The sequence below is a fragment of the Natrix helvetica genome (assembly GCF_964273705.1).
Source record: "Natrix helvetica genome assembly, chromosome: 1".
Lineage (NCBI taxonomy): Eukaryota > Metazoa > Chordata > Lepidosauria > Squamata > Natricidae > Natrix > Natrix helvetica.
In genome coordinates, this window is record NC_138548.1 from 151,967,413 (window position 1) to 151,988,147 (window position 20,735).

At 39.8% G+C, this 20,735-nt stretch overlaps 1 protein-coding gene across 1 annotated transcript in view; it reads right to left on the minus strand.

Annotated features, from left to right (window-relative positions):
* The window catches only part of CACNB4 (calcium voltage-gated channel auxiliary subunit beta 4), a 144,016-nt gene extending 131,779 nt beyond the window's left edge, over positions 1-12,237 (minus strand). Inside the window, exons 1-2 of the mRNA XM_081956963.1 lie at positions 12,093-12,237; positions 11,570-11,653 (exon numbers count right to left, since the gene is read on the minus strand). Coding sequence (XP_081813089.1) covers positions 11,570-11,653; positions 12,093-12,146 — 138 coding nt within the window. The 5' untranslated portion in view covers positions 12,147-12,237. The remainder of the gene's footprint in view (positions 1-11,569; positions 11,654-12,092) is intronic.
* Between the last annotated feature and the right edge of the window lie 8,498 nt (positions 12,238-20,735).

Sequence of the window (20,735 nt, forward strand, 5' to 3'; positions counted from 1 at the left end):
GACGAAGGAGTGAGTGATCTGACCATGACAGGGGAGTGATGGTTAAGTCCCCTCCTCCCAGATCACTCAACCACTGGCCAGAGACAAAAACAAGGTCCAGAGTGTGTCCTCCCTCGTGTGTTGGGCCCTGAATCATTTGAGTCAGGTCCATGGCTGTCATGGAAGCCATGAACTCCCGAACGCCCTCCGATGCTTCTCCCACCGACGGCAGGTTAAAATCCCCCATCACTAGAAGTTTGGGGGTCTCAACCGCCACCGATGCGATCAGCTCGAGTAGTTCGGGCAGGGCCGCTGATGTATAGCGAGGAGCCAGGTATACTATCAGCAGGCCCAACTGTCTCCCAGGCCCCCATTTCACAACAAGGGCTTCATATCCGGACGTCTGTGGCACAGTAGACTCCCTCGGCTCTAAGTCCTCCCGAATAATTGCTGCCACCCCACCGCCCCTTCCCTGGGCCCGGGGCTGGTGAAATGCTCGGTATCCTGGTGGGCACATTTCCACGAGGGGAAGACCTCCCTCGTGGCCCAACCACGAGCCTGAATGTGGGGCATGTTATTGTGATTTTGTGTGTGTCTGTGTGTTTATGCAGCATGGTAGGTTATGGATCTTAACCCTCAATGAAAAGACCTTCATTCTGAACTGCAGGGGTTCCCAACCCCTGGTCCATGGCCTATTAGGAACTGGGCTGGGAAGTGAGCAAAGCTTCATCTGTGCATGGACCTAGGTAGTGCACAAAACCACTACCCACTGATTCATGGTTTCCACAGAACCGGTCCCTGGTGCCCAAAAGGTTGGGCACTGCTGCTGTACTGGCTGATCATTGCCGTCATCCATCACCACTTTTGTCGTAATCATCGTGAGCCATGGTGGCGCAGTGGTTAGAGTGCAGTACTGCAGGCTATTTCTGCTGACTACCATCTGCATACAATTTGGCTGATCAAATCTCACCAGGCTCAGGGTTGATTCAGCCTTCCATCCTTCCGATTTGGGTAAAATGAGGACCCAGGTTGTTGGGGGCAATAGGCTGACTCTGTAAACCGTTTAGAGAGAGGGCCGTAAAGCACTGTGAAGCGGTATAAAAGTCTAAGTGCTATTGCTATCATCATCATCATCATCATAATCATCAATAATCATACTTTCACAGGAGAAACTTTCATAATAGTTCATTTCAATAACTAAAGATTTGGATATTTCTGAATCAGTTCCATTAGTTTGCAAGAGGAGGAAACCATTGCTTCTGTGCACCATATCAGAGGCTTTTCTTGAAGTTGGAACTCTCCTCACCTCCTACATGCCAAACCTAGTTATTTTTAATACAATTGTCTCAAAACAACCAAAAATCTCACAGGAAGGAAGAGTTTCTCAATCCATTTCTTTGGCTTCCAGCATGATCAAATTAGGTATTGGTTTAATTGGAATCAGCAACTGATTAAGCAAGCCGGTAAAACAGCCCTTCCAGTTCAAGAAAAGAGATAACTTGCTGTATTCTACCCAGGTTATATGGCATTATTTAGTTGTCCAATAATCTTTGCAGTTTTTAAAGTCCTTTTAATGCTGGGCAGTGCAACTCTCCCTTGCACTTCATTATATGGGACAGCATTTGTTACAAAGCACAGTTAAATAGTGTAATAGAAAAGAATTGTATACATTTCCCCCCCCCAAAAAAAATGTTATTATTTTTCTTTTAATCTCAGGAGAAATTTAATGACAGCCCAAGGCTGCAATTCAATATGCACATTCCCCAACTGGATACCTACTGGATAGGCTGGACAGCAGCTCCAATCTTTCTTAGCCATCATGGGCACTGAAAATAGCTGGCTGGGAATGATGAGAATTGAAGTCCCCCACAGCGGGAGCATATGAGTTTGGAGGAAAAATAATCCCATTTTCCCTCTGGATTTTACATTACAGAAACAGGTCAGAGTTTACAGCAAAGAATCTAGAGGTACAAATTTGAAATGACGACACAAAGCGAGGGCCGAGCAATGTCAGATCCTTTGAGTCTCCCAGGATATCAGCTAAATACGGTAGTTCAAAGTTGCCTTTTTAGAATAAAGAAATAGCACCAGCATCACACAGCAGCAAATTGCTGAGCTCACCTATATAAAAAGATTTCAGTGCACCTCAGAAAAGCTCAGCAACACAATGTGATTTTAATATATTGCAATTGCTAATCGATGAAGAGAAAGCCATCATGGTGTAGTGGTGAAGACCAGACTAGAAACCAGGAGACCATGAGTTCTAGTCCTGCATTAGGCAAAAAGCCAACTGGGTGACCCTGGATCAGTCACTCTCTCCCAAATGTATCAAGAGACAACGACAAATCACTTCTGATAGGTTCAGACACTAAGTCGGATATTTGACATGGAGGCACATATACAGGTAGTCCTCAACTTACAAGCACAACTGAGTCCAAAATTTATGTTGCTAAGTGAGAAATTGATTAAGTGAGTTTTGCCCCATTTTGCAACATTTCTTGCCACAGTTTTAAGTGAATCACTGCAGTTGTTAAATTAGCAACATTAAGTGAGTGAATCTGGCTTCCCCATTGAATTCCTTGCCTGAAGGTTGCGAAAGGTGATCACGTGACCCCAGGACACTACAACCGTCATAAATGTGAGTCGGTTGTCAAGCAAATTCTACTGGACACTAAGTGAACTCAGAAGTGGGTTGCTGCCGGTTCAGCCTGGATTAGGTGAACCAGTTGTAACAGCGGTGGGAGGCTCCACCCACCTGCCCAGACACTTCTGCGCATGCGTAGAAGGTTGCATGTGGAAGCGCGCCCAAACCAATAGTAAAAGAATTAGCAACCAACCTCTGAGTGAACTGTTGTAAGTCGAGGACTATCTGTACCTCCCTCCCAAATCTAGGAATTCATCCACCAGCATCTGAATTGAGTTACAGCATATGAACACTTACATCTTTTTAATAAACATTAGCTTGAAAAGAAAATGTAACACTCCTTTGGCTACCACAGCCTAACACGACTCTCCTTCTGAAATAGTTCTATAAAGTTCATATGTGGTTGTTGCTTTTACTCCTTCTTTCCTTTGACAATATTTGCCTTTACGCTTTTTACAGCGCCTAAAAAAAACCTCTTGAATATTGTTCTGCTTGGCATTGCAGTCAATATGTCTTGTAAAACAGTAGAAAAAGTACCACCACAAAATGTTACGCTGAACATCTTATGTGTCCCTTTCCATCTGATCTATGCTTGCATGTTCAGCTCAGCAAGGGAAGACTTTTAATATGAAGTTAAAATATTCCTCAACGGTCCCCTTTTTTTGCACACCTCTAATAAATATCAAAGAATATGATTTTCTGTCTGAAATAAAAGAGGACAGTGAAATAAAAGTAAGATTAAGATTATACAAAAAGTCAATACCCTCATCTTTTCTAAGTCTCTTTCAACAATTAAACTGCATTTTACCATTAGGAAGTCTTATAAATTACAATAAACGGATTGAACAATATATGATAATATAAATACTCAGCTAATACGAAAAGCACCCAAGAGAATGTTTTCCCTCTGATCGACTTTTATAAAAACTAAAATCAGCCTGATTGGTGAAATAAAAATTATAAACCTTATAGTTTCATCAACTAAAAATAATCTTTCTCATGAACTAGCATATCCACATTCAGGATTCAATCATAGATATCAACATTTAAATTCTGCAGACCATGCACCTAGAGCATGCTATTGCTGCTTTTTTTTTCTCTAGCAGAACTCAAAATTTAAAAACATTAGGTGCATAATCTTGGTTGGAGTTTATATAAAACAGCCAATAATCCCCTGAAATCCAATTGTGCAGAGCAATGCTATCACCCAGCTAATGACAGCACATCAGCAGAGAAAAATGCTGAACAGCCAACTCAGTTTATGAGACCATGTCTATGCTTAGACAAAACTCACTGGTGAAAAAAGGAGTCCCAAACAGTATGCAAACTATTAACTTATCCTCAGCTTTTCTTGAAACGCATCATAAATCAGAAAGTCTTCCCTCTCAATGATACCTTCTGTACTCAACAGCCATTTCATATCAGGATTATGGCAACGTGTCTACTAAAGCCTAGCCTCTTAGAAAATTACTCCACCGTGTCACAGTCTCAGAGATATGAGAACTGATGATGATCCAACTGGGCAGCACTCCATACAAAAAGTCTTCCAATCTTTGTGGGCTACAAGTTATATCAAGAATTTTGAGACTACGGGTAGTTCTCAACTTAAGACCACAACTGAGCTGAAAATGTATGTTGTTAAGGTAAAAGTTCCCTAGTCTTTCCCAACTCTAGGGAGCAGTACTCATCTCCGTTGCCGAAGCCGCAAAGGAATGCGGTGGCTAAGTGGCCAAGACGCTGAGCTTGTCGATCAGAAAGGTCGGCAGTTCGGCGGTTCGAATCCCTAGCAGCGCATAATGGAGTGAGTGCCCGATTCTTGTCCCAGCTTCTGCCAACCTAGCAGTTCGAAAGCACGTAAAAATGCAAGTAGAAAATAGGGATCACCTTTGGTGGGAAGGTAACAGTGATCCGTGCATCTTCGGCATTTAGTCATGCCGGCCACAGAACCAAGGAGATATCTTCGGAGAGCGGTGGCTCTTCAGCTTTGAAACGGAGATAAGCACTGTCCCCTAGAGTCAGGAATGACTAGCACATATGTGCAAGGGGAACCTTTACATTTACCTTTATGTTGTTAAGTGATAAATTTGTTAGTTGAGTTTTGCCCCCATTTCACCACCTTTCTTGCCACGGTTGTTAAGTGAATCACTGGAGTTGTTGAGTTAGTAACACGGTTGTTAAGTGAATCTGGCTTCCTCTTTGACTTTGCTTGTCAGAAGCTTGCAAAAGGGGATCACATGACTCCAGGACACAGCAACCGTCCTAAATATGAACCAGCTGTCAAACAACCAAATATAAATCATGGCGATGCTGCAATTGTCCTAAGTGTGAAAAATAGTCATTTTTTTCAATGCCGTTGTAACTTCGAACAGTCACTAAACAAACTGTCGTAAGTCGAGGACTACCTGTACTTTCACAAAACGGCTACAAGATGGGCATGGCTGTCAGGCCTACCTTAACAGGTAAGGCAAAATGCTACAATAATATATTTCCCAGAACATGAAGACTCAGCTATGTAGTTTTATTGTAACAAAACGATGAAGTTATTTAAAAAATGAGCAACTGGTATTTATGAAATATGAGCTGTATTTATTTTGCAGTCAATGACCAGTTTTTTTCATCTCAATATGTGGTTTCTTTTGGGCGGGGCAGGAAATATATTTTCCCTGTTTGAGTAAGAGCCTCATCAAATATCTGGTTGCTTGCTTGTGACCATGTGGGAACTAACTTTCATGATAGTGGTCAATTTCAAAATATCCATTTCACTGTAAGACATTACTACGGGTTCAGGTTCCATCTTCCTAAATGCAGTCTATCACCTCAGCTCTCCTTCCCCTTCCCCCCCCCCGATAGATAGACTTTAAATGAAAAACTTGAATGTTGCTACCCACCCTTTTATTTGATAAATTCAGTTAAGATGCACAAAAAAGGAAATCAGTGAAAGTTTTAGCATATTGATTAAAGTAGCAACGTGCTTAGAATTTTATTCCAACGTTTCAGGATGTTAAAAATATTCTGCATCTATAACTCTTCAGGAGACATTTTTAAGATGTTAAGAACTGTACTCAAAGACTTGAAAAATATATATATACATATTGCATGGAAAATTTGACCTTTATTCCTCCACTGAATTTTGCTAGGTATATGGTTGCATTCTAAGCCCATCTAAGCAGAATAAATTAAATCTATTATTGGCAGCATAACAAATGGTAGAATGCAAAAGCCAGATAATTTGGAATGATGTTCTATCTGTCACAAATATTTTATCCATTAAAATGCTAACATTTTATCAGAACGTGTTTCACTTTAGTACTTTATTGGGTTCTTGCAATTAAGTTTATATCATCCTAATTCCTAAACTGGCTAAAATCATGTATATTGACCAAATTATAGTTCTGTTTTATTAATACATAGATCTTAAATATTATTTTTTGTAGTTGAGAATGGGTTGACAGTTGATAGTTTTAGATTGTAGTACATTTTGCAATTTTCAACATCAAGTTGAGACAGCTCCTGCTGTAATTTTTTTTATTGGATGCAGAGAAGTTGTTTGATAAAATATATTACAATTATTGATGCTTTCAAAATGTTCTTTCCTTTAAACTGGATTATAATTGCCTTCTTTTGCAAAACTAGAAAGAAGGCTGGTCTTGAGAGAGGGGGGGGGGAGAGCAGTATTATCCTCATGCTCCTTTATTTGTTTCAAAATTTTATCTTGCACCAAGTGACAAGATGCATGATCTAAGAAATGTATCGTGAAAGATGAAGAGTAGGAAGTATATACTTGCTAATAGCAAGGCAATTGTCAATTAAAACCGCCTTCTGGCATCTGGCTATCTGAAGGCTCTTAAGATCTTAGAAGATGTAGCTGTTTGTTATTTTTTTTAACAAAACAGCATGCCTGTAATTGTTATTTATAAATTTTGGGATTACAATAAATTAGATGCTCAATAGCACAGGAAAAGATGGAAGATGAAACTGAGATATCTGGTGAACATGATAATTAATAATTGACTTTTTGGATATAAAATGTGTCATTCTGCTACTGATTTAAAATTAATTCAACAAAAATTATCTCATCTTTATTGGATATGGTTTTGTCTTAAAACACTTATGAGGCATCTTCTTATGCATGAATGGATTCAGTTAATTGTTGAAAATTGGTACTTAAAAAATCATGCTGGTTTGCGTGAGATGGTCAAATGTTACATAATGGCTCCCTTTTGGATAGACATTTATTTCACGTATTAGTTTTGTTATAGAAAGCTCATCAGATTTTGGGTGCGGAAGAAATGAACATGTACTTTTGAACAACTGTCAGACTCAAAAACTAAGAATGACAAGTGGAGATTCTTCTTCTGAGTTCTTTATTGTTTCACACCTACAGAATTTTCCCATATCTTGCTAGAGTTAGACGTATAGTAAGTACTACCGGTAGCTGAACTTACAATATACTCTGGGGATATTACGGAGGGGCTGTCTTCACCCTTTTTCTCTCATGCATAATATCTGTTGCCGCTTACTCCTCGGACTGTACCCTCTCGCTTGGAAATCCTAACTACATTCCATCACAACAATACACCAACAGCTTGGAAAACAAACTGAAGAATATAAATGGCTATTATATGCTTTTATTACATGGATAGAAAAACAGGCATTAAAGGGCAGAGTAATACCCCCCCCCTTTTTTTTTATCAGAAGATAGAAGAATTTACCTCTCCTACATTTGAACAAGCATTCTATTCCCTGGAATCTCATTGGGAGAATTGTTCAGAAGCTTTGACAGCATGCACTGCATATATGCTTAATTTCCTATTTTTATTGTACAAAAACCACCAGGAATTAATTATTAAATTATACAACATGATGTCAAAGTAGATTTATGATGAGTTCTATCTAGTGCATTTTTAGAAGGAAGGAAAACACTCTCACTCCCTCTTTATGCGTTTGGGAAGAAAAAGAACAGAGAAAATTCAAATGTGCATTGCAAATAATGCAAAGGAACTTCTTTCGTCCATCTGCAGTTGCTTCTGCAGAGGCCTTGACAGTTGAAAAAGCTCATATTTACTGGGGATGTGTGAATTTTAAAGCCTCCTTTGATCTGATGACACTGTCAGCTGAAGTGCCTATTGATGCAAAACACCAAATTGAAGGCCTGCTTCTCTTTAGGGTTCTGGATCTCTCTCTCTCTCTCCCGCCAAAACTAGTCTGAATTCATTCCACTGAATCAAACCAGATAGCCAGATCAAGTCAGCCTGCTTCAATGTTTCAAGTGGATGTGAAGTACTGTTATTTTCCAAATGAAGACTCTTGAATTGCTGTGACAGTCTGAATTATTATTCCAGAGCAAGACAGCATCTCAAGTAGAGCCAAGCTGCTTTGCACAAACTTAATATTCACACATGGATATTCCAGACTGGAATTCAACTGGATAAAGTGGGGAGGGAGTCAAGACATGGACCAAAAGGCATCCTTTAGGCCCATCATTCTCTACCTGCCTTTCCTTCTTCTCATCCCTCCTATTAGACACAAGGACAGTTTTTTCCCGAATGCCATCACTCTGCTAAACAACTAATTTCCACAACATTGTCATATTACCTACTAATATGACTATTACTATTATTATTACTATTTTCTCTTCCTTCTTAATACCTATCTCTTCCCACTTATGACTATAATCATGTTGCTTGTATCTTTAAATTTTATATTGTATTATTTGTTTCCTAGTATAATTTGATTGCTTATTAGTAACCTATGACTATCACTATGTGTTGTATCTTATGATTCTTGATGAATATATTCTATTTTATTTTTCTTTATGTACACTGAGAGCACATGCACCAAAGACAAATTCCTTGTGTGTCCAATCACATTTGTCCAATAAAGAATTCTATTCTATTCTATTCTATTCTATTCTATTCTATTCTATCCTATTCTATTCTATTAGTACACACACCCCAGAAAGGACTGGCTCACTTTTACTCCTGAGATTGTTTAGAAAACTCATTGGAGGAGAGACAAGCCCACTGCACAACAGCCTCCATCAAATTCCCTGCCTTGCCCTCACAGGTCATGATTGAAACAGAGCACAGAGAAAGATCTTATTCTCCCACCATCTTGGGTAGGAATTGAATGGCCTGTTCCCATTCTTGATCCCTATTCTGCCTTTGCTCCCATTTGCTAAAAGTTGGCAGTATCTTGATTTTGGGTGCTGTACCTTTATGCAAAGCCATTCGTTAAACCTTTCAGCTTTGTTACCTTCCCTTTTTTTGATGCCATCAACCAGCAAGAAACACAAAATTAAAGCAGGGATTCACAGTAAGCACTCCTCTGAACAGCACTTCAGAGAAGAAGATTCTGAAGAATGTTGTCTCCAAATAAGAAAGTGTCAATTGATGGATAGGGAGGGTGGAAGGCACGCTCAGTAAACCAGTTTTTACTGGGAACTCTCCTCCTATCCATCAGGTTATTTCAGATGGAGTTTAGCAAAAGCATCTGGGAAACCCTCATCCCAATCTTCAACTGCCCAGGACAATGAGGAACTGTACTGTAGGTACCAAGCAACCAGTTATTGTGCTCTGTTCTTTCTATGAAGACATCCATAATTATCTAGAAGTAAGTTCCTTTGAAGATAATAGGATTTCTAAGATATAATATACATGGCAGTATTATACCAGTGAAAACATTCCAGAACCATGCTCTCCTATATAAAACAATTTAAATCCCTAAAAGTTTCTTTAAACTTAGACTAGGTGCACTATGGAACATTAACTCTTGCATCAAAGGCATACACACAGGCACACTCTGGTATTTGTTCCAAAGAATATCTATTTTATACAAGAGATTAAGCATGCCCAGGAGAGAATTTACTTGTTTCATCTGACCTACATTAATATTCCCTAACCTTTTCTGAAACATCTTTCAATCTCAAAAGTGGATTGCCAAGTGAGATTGGGGAACTGCTGTTTAATAGAAAAGCTCTACAGAGCTCAGAGTATTAATCACTGAGGAAGGCAAGAATGCACATATTCGACACAGAAATGCACCCACTCAGGTTTGCTACCCATGAAGGTGTTCTGAGACATTTGTGGAACACAAAGCAGTAACAAAGAAATCTCCTGGGTGCAGGTCTAAATATATTATTCAGTGCATCACTGAAAGGAGCTAACAGGATGTGACCTAGTTCAATTCAGGACATCTAACATGTTCTATCACTGCATGAAGAATCCAAGAAGGGAACTGCTAAAAGTAACTGGAAGCTCTTGGATGGCAGCATGCAAAATGGGCACTGAAAGAGTTAAGAAACCAGAAATCCACAAGGTCTGTAGTATAAGCGGGAAATGCTACAACTATCCTATATAAGGGCCCAGACTAATTTCTCTCACTTGGGTAAAGACATGTATCTTATTTCTGACTTCCAATAATTTCCAAAGAACCAAACTTTTTTTCTAGCTACAACTCCTGTCAATAATTCTTGTACATCCTTAGAGCTAAATATATCATTCTTCTTGTCTCTAAAACTAGATTTTAATAAGTGTTTCCAATTTAAGATTTAGTAGATGAAGACAGTGCCTCGTGTCTTCAAAATAACTATCCACACAAGACCAAGGATCTTTCCCTCATCTTGGAAAAAAATATCATCAACTAAAACCATAGTAAAATGTATTCCTTTGTAAGATTACAGATTTATACTTATAAATCATGTTAGACAAAATTGTTGCTTTTATTTTCCAAATTAAGCCATTCATCAGCTGTACTTAGAACTAAATCTTCAGTTCTAAGAGGACATCATATCCTTTGACTTGTCTATTCATGTCTATGAGTTAGACATTATTCACTAGTCAAGGAACATGATCCCTCAATTTGTTCAGAGATGCTCTTTCCCTTTAGCTTATCACAGGTGCTAGAGTTAATTATGAAATCAAGAATTTCCAAACTGAATGCTGATCACCATTAAATGCCAAAAGGACCAGGATTGTATTTTGGTTTCTTTCTTCAATCTGATCAAAAATTTTCTTCAATCTGACCAAACATGCCAGTGAAAAGATGTTGAGAGTACAAACATGTATCTGGCCTGTGTGAAAAAATATATTAAAATTTTGAGTTTATAGAACTCAAGCCGGTAAGTGACTATCAGTTTAGCTCTCAAATTTTCTGCTACAAACACATGTAATCACTGCAAGGGAAAAGCGAATGTAGAAGTGAGAGAAAGTCAGCGACCACAGCGGATTACTAAAAGACATTGTGGGAATGTGGTTTCACTAACCATTAAAAGTCTCTGCCACTCAAGGCCTGTTTAGAGTACAACCATAGAGAATTGCCAGTAATAAATTGCCAGCCTTCCCATAAATATACTGAAACATGGAATTTGATATGGAAGTCAGATTGCCTAGCTGAAAAAGACCATGCTCCCCTATAGGTGAAGAGGCATTTGCACTTAAGCTGACCACTGCCACATACAACCCCAAAACGTGATTCCTTACAGATCATGCCCATTCAAATACCAGTCAAAGGGAATTTGTTCTTCAAAAAATGATGCCGGGATCAGAACACAACCCCCTATGGAGGAAGCACAGCTTTTGTGCATTGTGCATCCATTTATTAATGAAAAGATGGGGATCACTTTCCCGATGAAACTCCCCTTCACTTCTTCTTTTAGCAAAAATTATCATGTGGAAAAGAAGGTTGCGGAAGGCAGGCAGTACAACAACCTGTCTTCCCACATCAATCCTCTCCAGCCGAAAGAGGGGAGGAAAAGCACTTCCATGGAAGAAGGAGGGGTGGAATAAAAGCACTAGCCACGGGAGAAGGAGGCCGGCCTCCGCCATCCACTTTCCTGGGTCGCCGCCACAGTTTGGTGGCTGCGCACCAGGCGCCCGCGCCAGCCCCCTCCCCGAGCGGGGTGGGTTCCTACCGGCGTCCGTTCCTCTCCCCGGCGCGGCGGCTTACCTGCCGGAGGATGAAACTGGTGGAAGTTGTGCTGCCATCGGATCGCTTCAATCGGCTCCTCCGGGTGGCCGTGCCTCGGCTTCCCTGGAGGCGGGCGGGAGCAACAGCGGCGACGGGGCGGAGCGGGCGGCAGAGACAATAAAGCGACGATGAGCGTAAATAAAGGCGAGAAGGGAAGGCAACCCACATTTTAGCATGCAAATTGTGGGCAAAATCGCGCCCCGAGATCGGGACACCCCACCCCGGATTAACGCTTAGCCCGCCCAGCCATCCCCCCTTGTTTTACCGACACCCATCCTCCACCTTCTTTCCCTCTTTGAGCACGAAGCCGAGGAAATCGATCCGATTTCAGGCCGGGGGAAGGATCGACCGGCGCCTAGAAAGCGACGGGGCCGGATCCCATCCCGGGGACGGCGAGGGATGCTCGGCTCAGGGCTCCGATCGGATCCGCCCGCCTGTCTGCCTGCCTGCGCGCCTGGCGACCCAGCGCCCCCCACTCCGGGAAAGCGGAGCGGGCGCTTACCTGGAAGATGGGGTCGGCCAGCCCGTTCTTGCCGTAGGAGGGATGCTTGGACATGCTTGGGGGCTCCCCCCGAGCGCCTCGGGAACCGGCCGCGTTCGCTGGCTTCTGCCCGAGCAGCTTCCTGCGCGTGGGGCTGGAGGCGGCTCGGGGCGCTGCTGGCTGCCGAAGCGGCGGAATCCTTAAAGCGGCCGCGTCACGCTGTCCCCGCCAAGCGCTCGAGGGGCGGTGAAGCCGAGCAGCGTTCAGCGGGGAGGGAGGGAGGGAGTGGGGAGGGGAAGATAAGGGGATTGGAGCCTCCTCTTTGATCTGCTGCCGACGCCTTTTGGCCTCTCTTGGCCCCCGAGGCCTCGCCCGTCACCCCAGCCTGGCGAGGGCAGCGGTGGGCGCGGAAGTTTTCCCTAAGCCCCCCCCCCCCCCCGACGCCCTGGCAGTTGGCGGATAGGAAGGCAACATATACAGCGGTCGCCTTGGCCGTAAAGCCCTGGATGTGCGCGCCTTGTTTTTTGTATTACAATTCTTTCCTGTAGCGCTTTACCTCAGGAAAGAGTTTCCCAAAGAAGCGCCTTAAATGAAAGCAATGTTCATTCAAAGCAGGACATTAGCCAATTGAAGCTGGGTCCATTTTTAAGCTCAGGCAGTCGGAGAAGCTGTTCGAATGAACATTCAGGCCACCCTCGATATAAATGCAATGGAGTTAGGGTTTCCCACAAATTTGCTCCCTTGCCCAAATAGGCAAAGCAACCCCCACCCCCTCACCCCTTTATTCCTTTAGGACAGGCATTTGGAGCAGGAATTTAATTTCCCCTTAGTAACACAGAGTTACTACAGTTAGAGCCAGTTTGGTGTAGTGGTGAAGGTGGCTAAACTAGGAGACAGTGAGTTCTAGTCCTGCCTTAGACACAAGGTCACCTAGGTATTCCTGAGCCAGTTGTTCTGTCTCAGCTCTAGGAAGCAGATAAGGGCAAACTTGCCAAGAAAACTGGCAAGGAGTAAAGATTGACTCAAAGACACACACATACAAACTTGGTAGCCTGAATGCATTGGCAAATATGCTCATAAATGTTGAGAGCATTATAAGCATGATGATATTCAAATATATTTTCTTCTTTGACTCATATTTCATGTATGTAAAACCATTTTTCCCTCACAGCTAGATTTTTAACACAGATGGTTACTGGTAGAACACAAACAGGCAGAATGCAACATGGCACTTTGAATTTTGTTAGCACTCTTTGTTACATTGCACACAACAAACTCCTGGGTTAAAAGCTCATCCTAGAGCTGAGGAACCTTCAGCAGCTTTAGTGCAATATAATATGTATAATTGTTTCTAGTTTTAGAAAAGTTTTTTTCTCCTTTTGGGTAGAAGGTTTGGACAAGATGTCAATGCTGTTTGATCCCATGGTAATATACTGTATGTATGAAATTAAATTGGAGACAAGATGCACAACTAAAGCAACTACACAACATAATGTGTGAATGTGTGAATGAGGGCAGAAAAAGGCTTTTGGCAGGAAAATGGTTAAGTGGTTCGGCAGGGGGAAAAAATCTTGGTGTGCTTCCAAGCCACTGGTATATATTGACCTTGTTGGCACAAATTGCATAGGAGCTGTTTTCTTTTTCACATCAAATGAATTCTTGGATGAAAATGCTCAACCACATAATATCACATTTCAAGGGTCTTTGGTGCTCTAAGTGCTAGCACTGATGATGTTACCTAGTTTGTGTAATAAAACGTCTGCAAGAAAACAAGCAAGCTCAGAGAGCTCCAAAGAACCCTCATGTGAAACCTGGGCTACAAATATTCTCCTTTAAATTAATAAAAACTGTACTTGGAACTATGTCCCACAAACTGTTCATAAATAATGACAGGACTGGCTGAAATGATTTGCAGTTGCCTTTTTCCAAGATTTTTTTCCTTCAAAAATCCCCGTCAAATCTTCCCCTGTGGAATTTCTTGATGGACTTTAATCCACCACAATCCTATTTAGCTCACAACCCTAGACAATGTTTGATCTGAGGTCTCCCCAAAAGACCAATGCTACTTACTAATTATAATTAGGCTCTTGGGCAGAAGATATTAATATGTTATAATTCACTGTGATTAAGTTTTTGATGGTCAATAGAAAATTAAAAGCTTGTTAATACATGAAGATTAGATGATTGCAACCTGAATCTAAGGGTTTTTTTAAAAACTGCCCAACTGCATAAATAAAGCAACACTTTTAAAGGGCTTTCTATCTGGGAAAAAAAACCCTTTCTAATTCTAAAATTATCTCCGGTAGTTTCTATCTCAGACAGGGGCAAAGAACTTTAAAGATGGATTCTTCTTTTTTCTGTGACTGAGTTTAACATGCATTTTTCTGCTTTACTTTCTAAGCAAAAAGCTATTAAAACTATGCTGTCCACACATTAGCAAGCTGAATGGATTACAGATAATTCTCGATTTATAACCTCACTTAAGCCCAAAATTTATGTTGCTAAATTCAACATTTGTTAAGTGAATTTTGCTCCATTTTATGATCTTCCTTTCCACAATTGTTACATGAATCATTACCGTTGTTAAGTTAGTAATGTTGTTAAGTGAATCAGGCTTCTCCATTGACTTTGCTTTTCAGAATGTGGCAAAAACTGATCACATGACTCTGGGACACTGCAACTATCATAAACATGAACCAGTTGCCAAGCATCCAAATTTTGATCCCGGGGATCCCGCAATTGTTGTTTTTAGTGACACTGTAACTTTGAACAGTCACTAAATGAACTGTTGTAAATCAAAGACTACTTGTATACAATAACCTTAATTTTAGTGAGGTAAAATTAACTACATTCTAAAAGTATTTTTTCTGCTCCTTTAATTACATTCATTAGTTTTCTAAAAACTGTCATTTTTAAATTCACAGAAAATGACTCTCTTATTCAAGTTCCTATTATAGGTCAATGTCTATACTAGAAGTAATGCATTGACAAGCAGAACATTAAAGTGTTTTTAGTCAGCATTTTTGTTCCCATTGCCCACAGCTGTGGAGAACAAGGAGGCATGAAATATTTCACTAACTTAGATTTAAGTTGTAGTTCAAGGAAGCGCCCAGCAATCCTTAGACTGTGTCTAGTCTAAAATAAAAATCCTATAAACACACATTATCTTGCAATACAGCTGCTGCTGGTAAATGGGCAGCTGGTGAATAAAATTCACCACAAAAGGGGCAACTTGAATATTATCCCAGTAATAGGTTGCATAGCAACAGTAGAACACAAAGAGCTATTAGGAGACACCACAAATGTGGTAAGAAGGTCAGGTTGGAGTTTGAGGTTTGATTTCTTTTTTCTGTAGATGCTATAACACAGAGGCTAACATACATCTAAACTCCTATTAAATATATATTAATAGTATGGAAATACATATATATGTTTATCCTTCCGCAGTATCACATTCAGATCCTCCTTCAGGCACGAGACATGGAATGTCTCCTGTTTACTTACTGTCTGGGATATTCAAATGGAAGTAAACTGCATTGAATCAGCTCGTTTTTCCAAGTTGCCATCTCTGTACCAATTGTGAACGCATACGCTTTTGTAGCCATAGCAGCGCTATTGGTGTCTAAAAGGAAAACTTGGAGGTTCCCCAAGTACACACAAAAAAAAAAATCTTTGGAGGTGGTGGAACTTAAAGATGAAAGAAGGCAGAACAGAATAAAAATAGTCCAACGAAGGCTGATTATATTCAGCGGGCATGGAATATTGACATTTCGATGGTGGAAAGTGATAAAATAGGAAGCAGATGGAAATCAAGTATCTGGAACAAGAGCTAACCACAGCACAACATTCTGTTGAAGGCTGCATTTGATATAAAGGCGAATTCTTCATCTTTGCAAGAACTGCTGTCATGTTAATTGCAGAATAGATTTTACAAATGTCCATAATTATAGTAATGCAATCTACACAGGAGCTGCCTTGAAAATAATTCAGAAAGTATTGTTTCAGCCTAAGGTAGCTAAATGTACACAGGAATAAAACATCCAAATCTTATACCAATTCTGTCTTAGTTCTCCTGGCTATCTGTTGGTTTCGGAATCTGATTTAAATTGTTTTTGTTATTCAACCTCTTGCCGTATTTGTGTCAGATTAACTGAAGATCCACCAGCACCTACTGTTTTCAGTATGAATATCTTCTGAAGTTGCTTACTGCTCTACCAGTAAGAGATATCAGCTGGATACCAGAATAGTATTTTTTCTGCATTGACTCAATTAATCTGAGACTCCATTTCTAGGGAGATACATCCAGTTTCATTACTGTTAGTTTTTCGAAGCTACTTAACATGTGAAATAGTTTTTAGCTGCTGATAGTTCTAACTAATAGTTCTAAAATTATCTTTGATATTTATTTTTTGTTTTGTGTTTACAATGTCCCTATTTTTCTTTTCCATCCTTTATAATCATCTAGCTTATGGGAGAAACATCTTCTCATAGGATGAATTAGAAGTTCTTTTTAATAATAAACACAAATATAATTGCAATATTACAGCTATCATAGCTATGAGAAAACAAAATGCTATTTTGGATCTATCTTTCAAAAATTTTCTATATGATAGCATTTGTAGTATATTGTATCTGGAAGTACCAATCTGTGGAAAATTGACCAATATATAATGAAGAAAATGTGCAAATGAAATACTTTTCATCCAAAATATTATACGTACACAGGAGGAAGGTGCTTATTTCTTTATCCTTTGAGAAATTAAATGCTACATTGACCAACTTTGGCTATAATGGATTAAACTATATATTCCTAGCTGAACTTAATTGCAGGCACAAGTAACCAGGAATAGGAGTTGAGTTCCAAGCAATAAAAATTTGTTGCATGTTATCTATTCACAAGATTCTGGCTTACTAGTGGTCAAGGCAAATTGGTGCTAGATTAGATTATATCCGTCAATGGAATTCACGGGGAGGGGGTACTGACTGTGCAGTGATTATTAACTAAGGATGTGTTTAGGCTCAGTCAACTCATCCCCTACATTTAAATCTCAAATGCTAAAAGTAAGCTTAATAATTGATATAGTTTCAGCAAATATCTGCATCCAATGTTATTTTGCACTTTCTACAATATGGAAATAATATGCAAAGAATCTCACGTCAGGCATCTGTGGAATCTGACAGTTGGGTCAAAGGAACAAAACCCCGTTGTGATGGGGTGTCATACATTTTGTCCCTTCCAATCACATATGTAAACCTCATGGTGCAGTTCAAAACTTCATGAAATGCTTGTTTTCTAATGTGCCCCACCCCCACCCCATCATGGACACCATTGGCTCAGTCTTTATCAGCATAACAACTTCCCCAGAATAGAACTGGACAGATTCAGTGAGGTGAAAATTGCTGGCAAAAGAAAAACCAATTCAAAACCATGCTGGGTGAAATTAGTGGATTCTTTCAGAAAATAATTTCCCCGGTTAGAGAGAGAGATAGTTGGTAGCTGTCCACAATACTGCCAACTGTTCCATTCTTCAAAAGTCCCCTTTTCTTCAGTTCAGAGAGTATGTACACAGCCTCCCTATGCTTCCTAGTAGACACAAGGGGAGAGCAGAAACATGCAAACCGAAAGTGATGCAACAAATGCCTCCTAGGGCCATTGCTGACAAAGATGTAGGAAAAGCAATCTAGAAGCCACACACGGGGTACTTTTCCTCTTTTGTTATTTTTTTCTTTTTCAAACCGGAGTATATTGAAAAGAAACTGTGCGAAGGGGCAGGGAAGTCTCTCCACCAGCAGGTTAACTCTGAAAACTTAACAGATGAGACTACGTTAGATGTCAAGGGAGAAGCTGATAAAGAATGATAAAAATTTGATCAATTGCCATGGGGGCTATGAAGAACATGAAAATCAGAAAAATTCTCTCGGCACAGAAAGGCAAATTAGCAGTCTGAAATGCTGTGGGAACTCCTTTATTGTAAGCCATTCTCTCTCTTGACCATGGAATTCAGAGCATCTCAGTAAGTGGAGAGCAGAACCACACAAAGATTAACCTGTTACCCAGAATTCCTCTGACTACTGCTTGGTAAAGGCGTTGAAGCCATAATATGCCTTATTTCTTGCGTTTTTAGGCTACATCAGAACAAAATATCCGAAGCTTAGTTTGTCTCATCCAGAGATAGGTCTGATGCCCATAAAATTAACAAGGCAATGATAAAGCAACAGTAATGACAAGAGGTTAAAAGAGTAAAGAAATGTTGTCATGAGATAAGTGCCATTTAAACATAATACTGTATCTCTTCTCTGAATTATTTTGGTTATGAAAGCAGCCATATAAGAAGAATTTCTAATAATTTTCAATACTGTAATTTGACAGAGAAATTTTCCTTCTTCTGGAAATAAAACAATAGATTGCTATCAGTTCTGGAGTATTAAAACAAAGCCGTGTGTAAAACAGAAGAGTTAACAGACAATGAACGTAGCAAGCATCAAAAATGTCCTAAATATGCTTTTTCAAGAGGCAAATGGACTTTCTGGGTTTTCTTTAAAGACATTTCGCTTCTCATCCAAGAAGCTTCTCCAGTTCTTCAACGTCTTCAAAGAAAAACCAGAAAGTCCAGTTGCCTCTTGAAAAAGCACCTTTGTAACAACCATGACCTGAATGATTGAGAATCTCCATAGACAAGCATCAAAAAGTATCTCAGCTTTCTTTAAAAAAATAGGAAATCCTTTGAAATTGAAGTTACATACGTAAAGATGATCTGTTTTTATTATTTGACTTTGTTTCATTCCATTTAGAAATCAGGTACATTAATGAATGAGGAATAACTGTCTAAAACCTTTATTGACTTCAAACCAACTTTACACATCATAAATTTTTATTATCCTCTCTGATCTTCTTATGTTCCATCTCTCTTAAAGAGGATGCCAGATTGTCAGAATCTGAGAATTCCAAAATGGTACAAGATAATTTGGAAGATTCAGCAATCTCAAGAGGATTATAGGGGCTCATTTCTTCTGTTAAAGATGCCAAAACACCCAAAGATTCAAGTGATGCCGTCAATGCAAATAAGTAATTGACAGTAGAGGATCTTGTGAATTACAGAGGAAGAATGACTCACAGGAACAGTTTGCTTCCAAGCCTTATAAGGAGGGCAAATTACATAATCCTTTATTTCCCACTCTTAACTGGGTCATAAGGTATCCTTAGCTTGTGTTATGTTCTGAGTAATATTTTGTTTTAATGACTGCTAATATTCTGAACTTTTCGCTTTCTTGATTCCTCATCATTCTCCCACTTTCTTATTTTTTTTTAGAAAAGACGTATCAGCAGTTGGTGTCTCAACACCACAATGTCAGTATGAAATTAACAAGAGAAATATGCTGCAACTGCATTTATCCACAGGGGCATAGTAATATAATCTAATCAGCAATATAAATACAGCATTATTGTCCCAAATATCCTTCTGTATGTAATCCAGCCAGGCTTCAGATGCAGACATAAATTAGAATACCCAACCAAGGTAGCCATTGTTGAGAATATTGGGAGTTGATATCCACATATATATGCAGCTTGCCCAAGGTTGTACAATCTGATATAGTCTTACCAATACTATAATTATCTACAAAGCTGGAGGACCATGTTACATTGCAAGAACTATAGTTCCTTTCTGGATCAGTGGGCTCATACACATAAGCAGTCTAGATAACGATACCCTACTACCACACATATGGACTATGTATGGATGCTGTAAATTTGGAATTTGAGAATGATATCTAGGTGATTGTTTCAAAGAACTAAAGGAACTTTGTTTGTGAGGGTGGAATTTTCTAGAGGTTGCAAAATATTTGAAACTTTGAACAGCCCTACTCCAAAATGGGATGCTCTGGCCTCAACAGAATTTTTTTAAACCCCACTGAGTGTTTTATGTGCAAAGTAAGATATTTTAAGCTTGGAGGAGCATTGGAACACTTCCAATGAGGTCAAAACGGCTCTTTTCAAATTCACAACTGTTCCATTTTAAAAAATATTTTGCACCTCTCTTGGGCCTTTCCACTATCAATCATCACCTCTAGCATCGCGTACCACAAGATCCTATATTTTCCAGAGTTTGGGGGATATTCAAAAAAGCAATTTTCCAGGAGAAGCAATTAGCTGCAAAAGGCAACGATTGCTTATGCAAACATAACTGCTCTTTGTTCCAAATCATGCTGTGTCAAGCTGTATAGGCTTGTGGCGATATTTGGTTTCAGCACATAATTTTCTTTACAATCCCTGCAGTTGAAAAGAAACCCAAGTATATAGAAACAAACTAAACTGAATGAAAAGATCATCTAGCATCAGTATCAGCTACCCTTGGAGTGCTAAGGGCCCATTTTTAATATCAATTGTGAATTCAGTTGGCCTGAGACGTGGAATTGTGTATAGTCGCCATTTTGATTTCCACAAAAAACTCTCCCACCTGTCCAATGTAAGGCAATAACATGATAGGAGAAGGCAATTTACTCATGGAGCTAGCCTGAAGAAAAGCCAGCTTCCATTCAAACGAATTTAAAATACTGGGGATCAACCATGAAGCAATAGCAATAGCACTTAGACTTATATACTGCTTCACAGTGCTTTACCTCCCCTCTCTAAGCATTTTACAGAGGCAGCATATTGCCCCAATA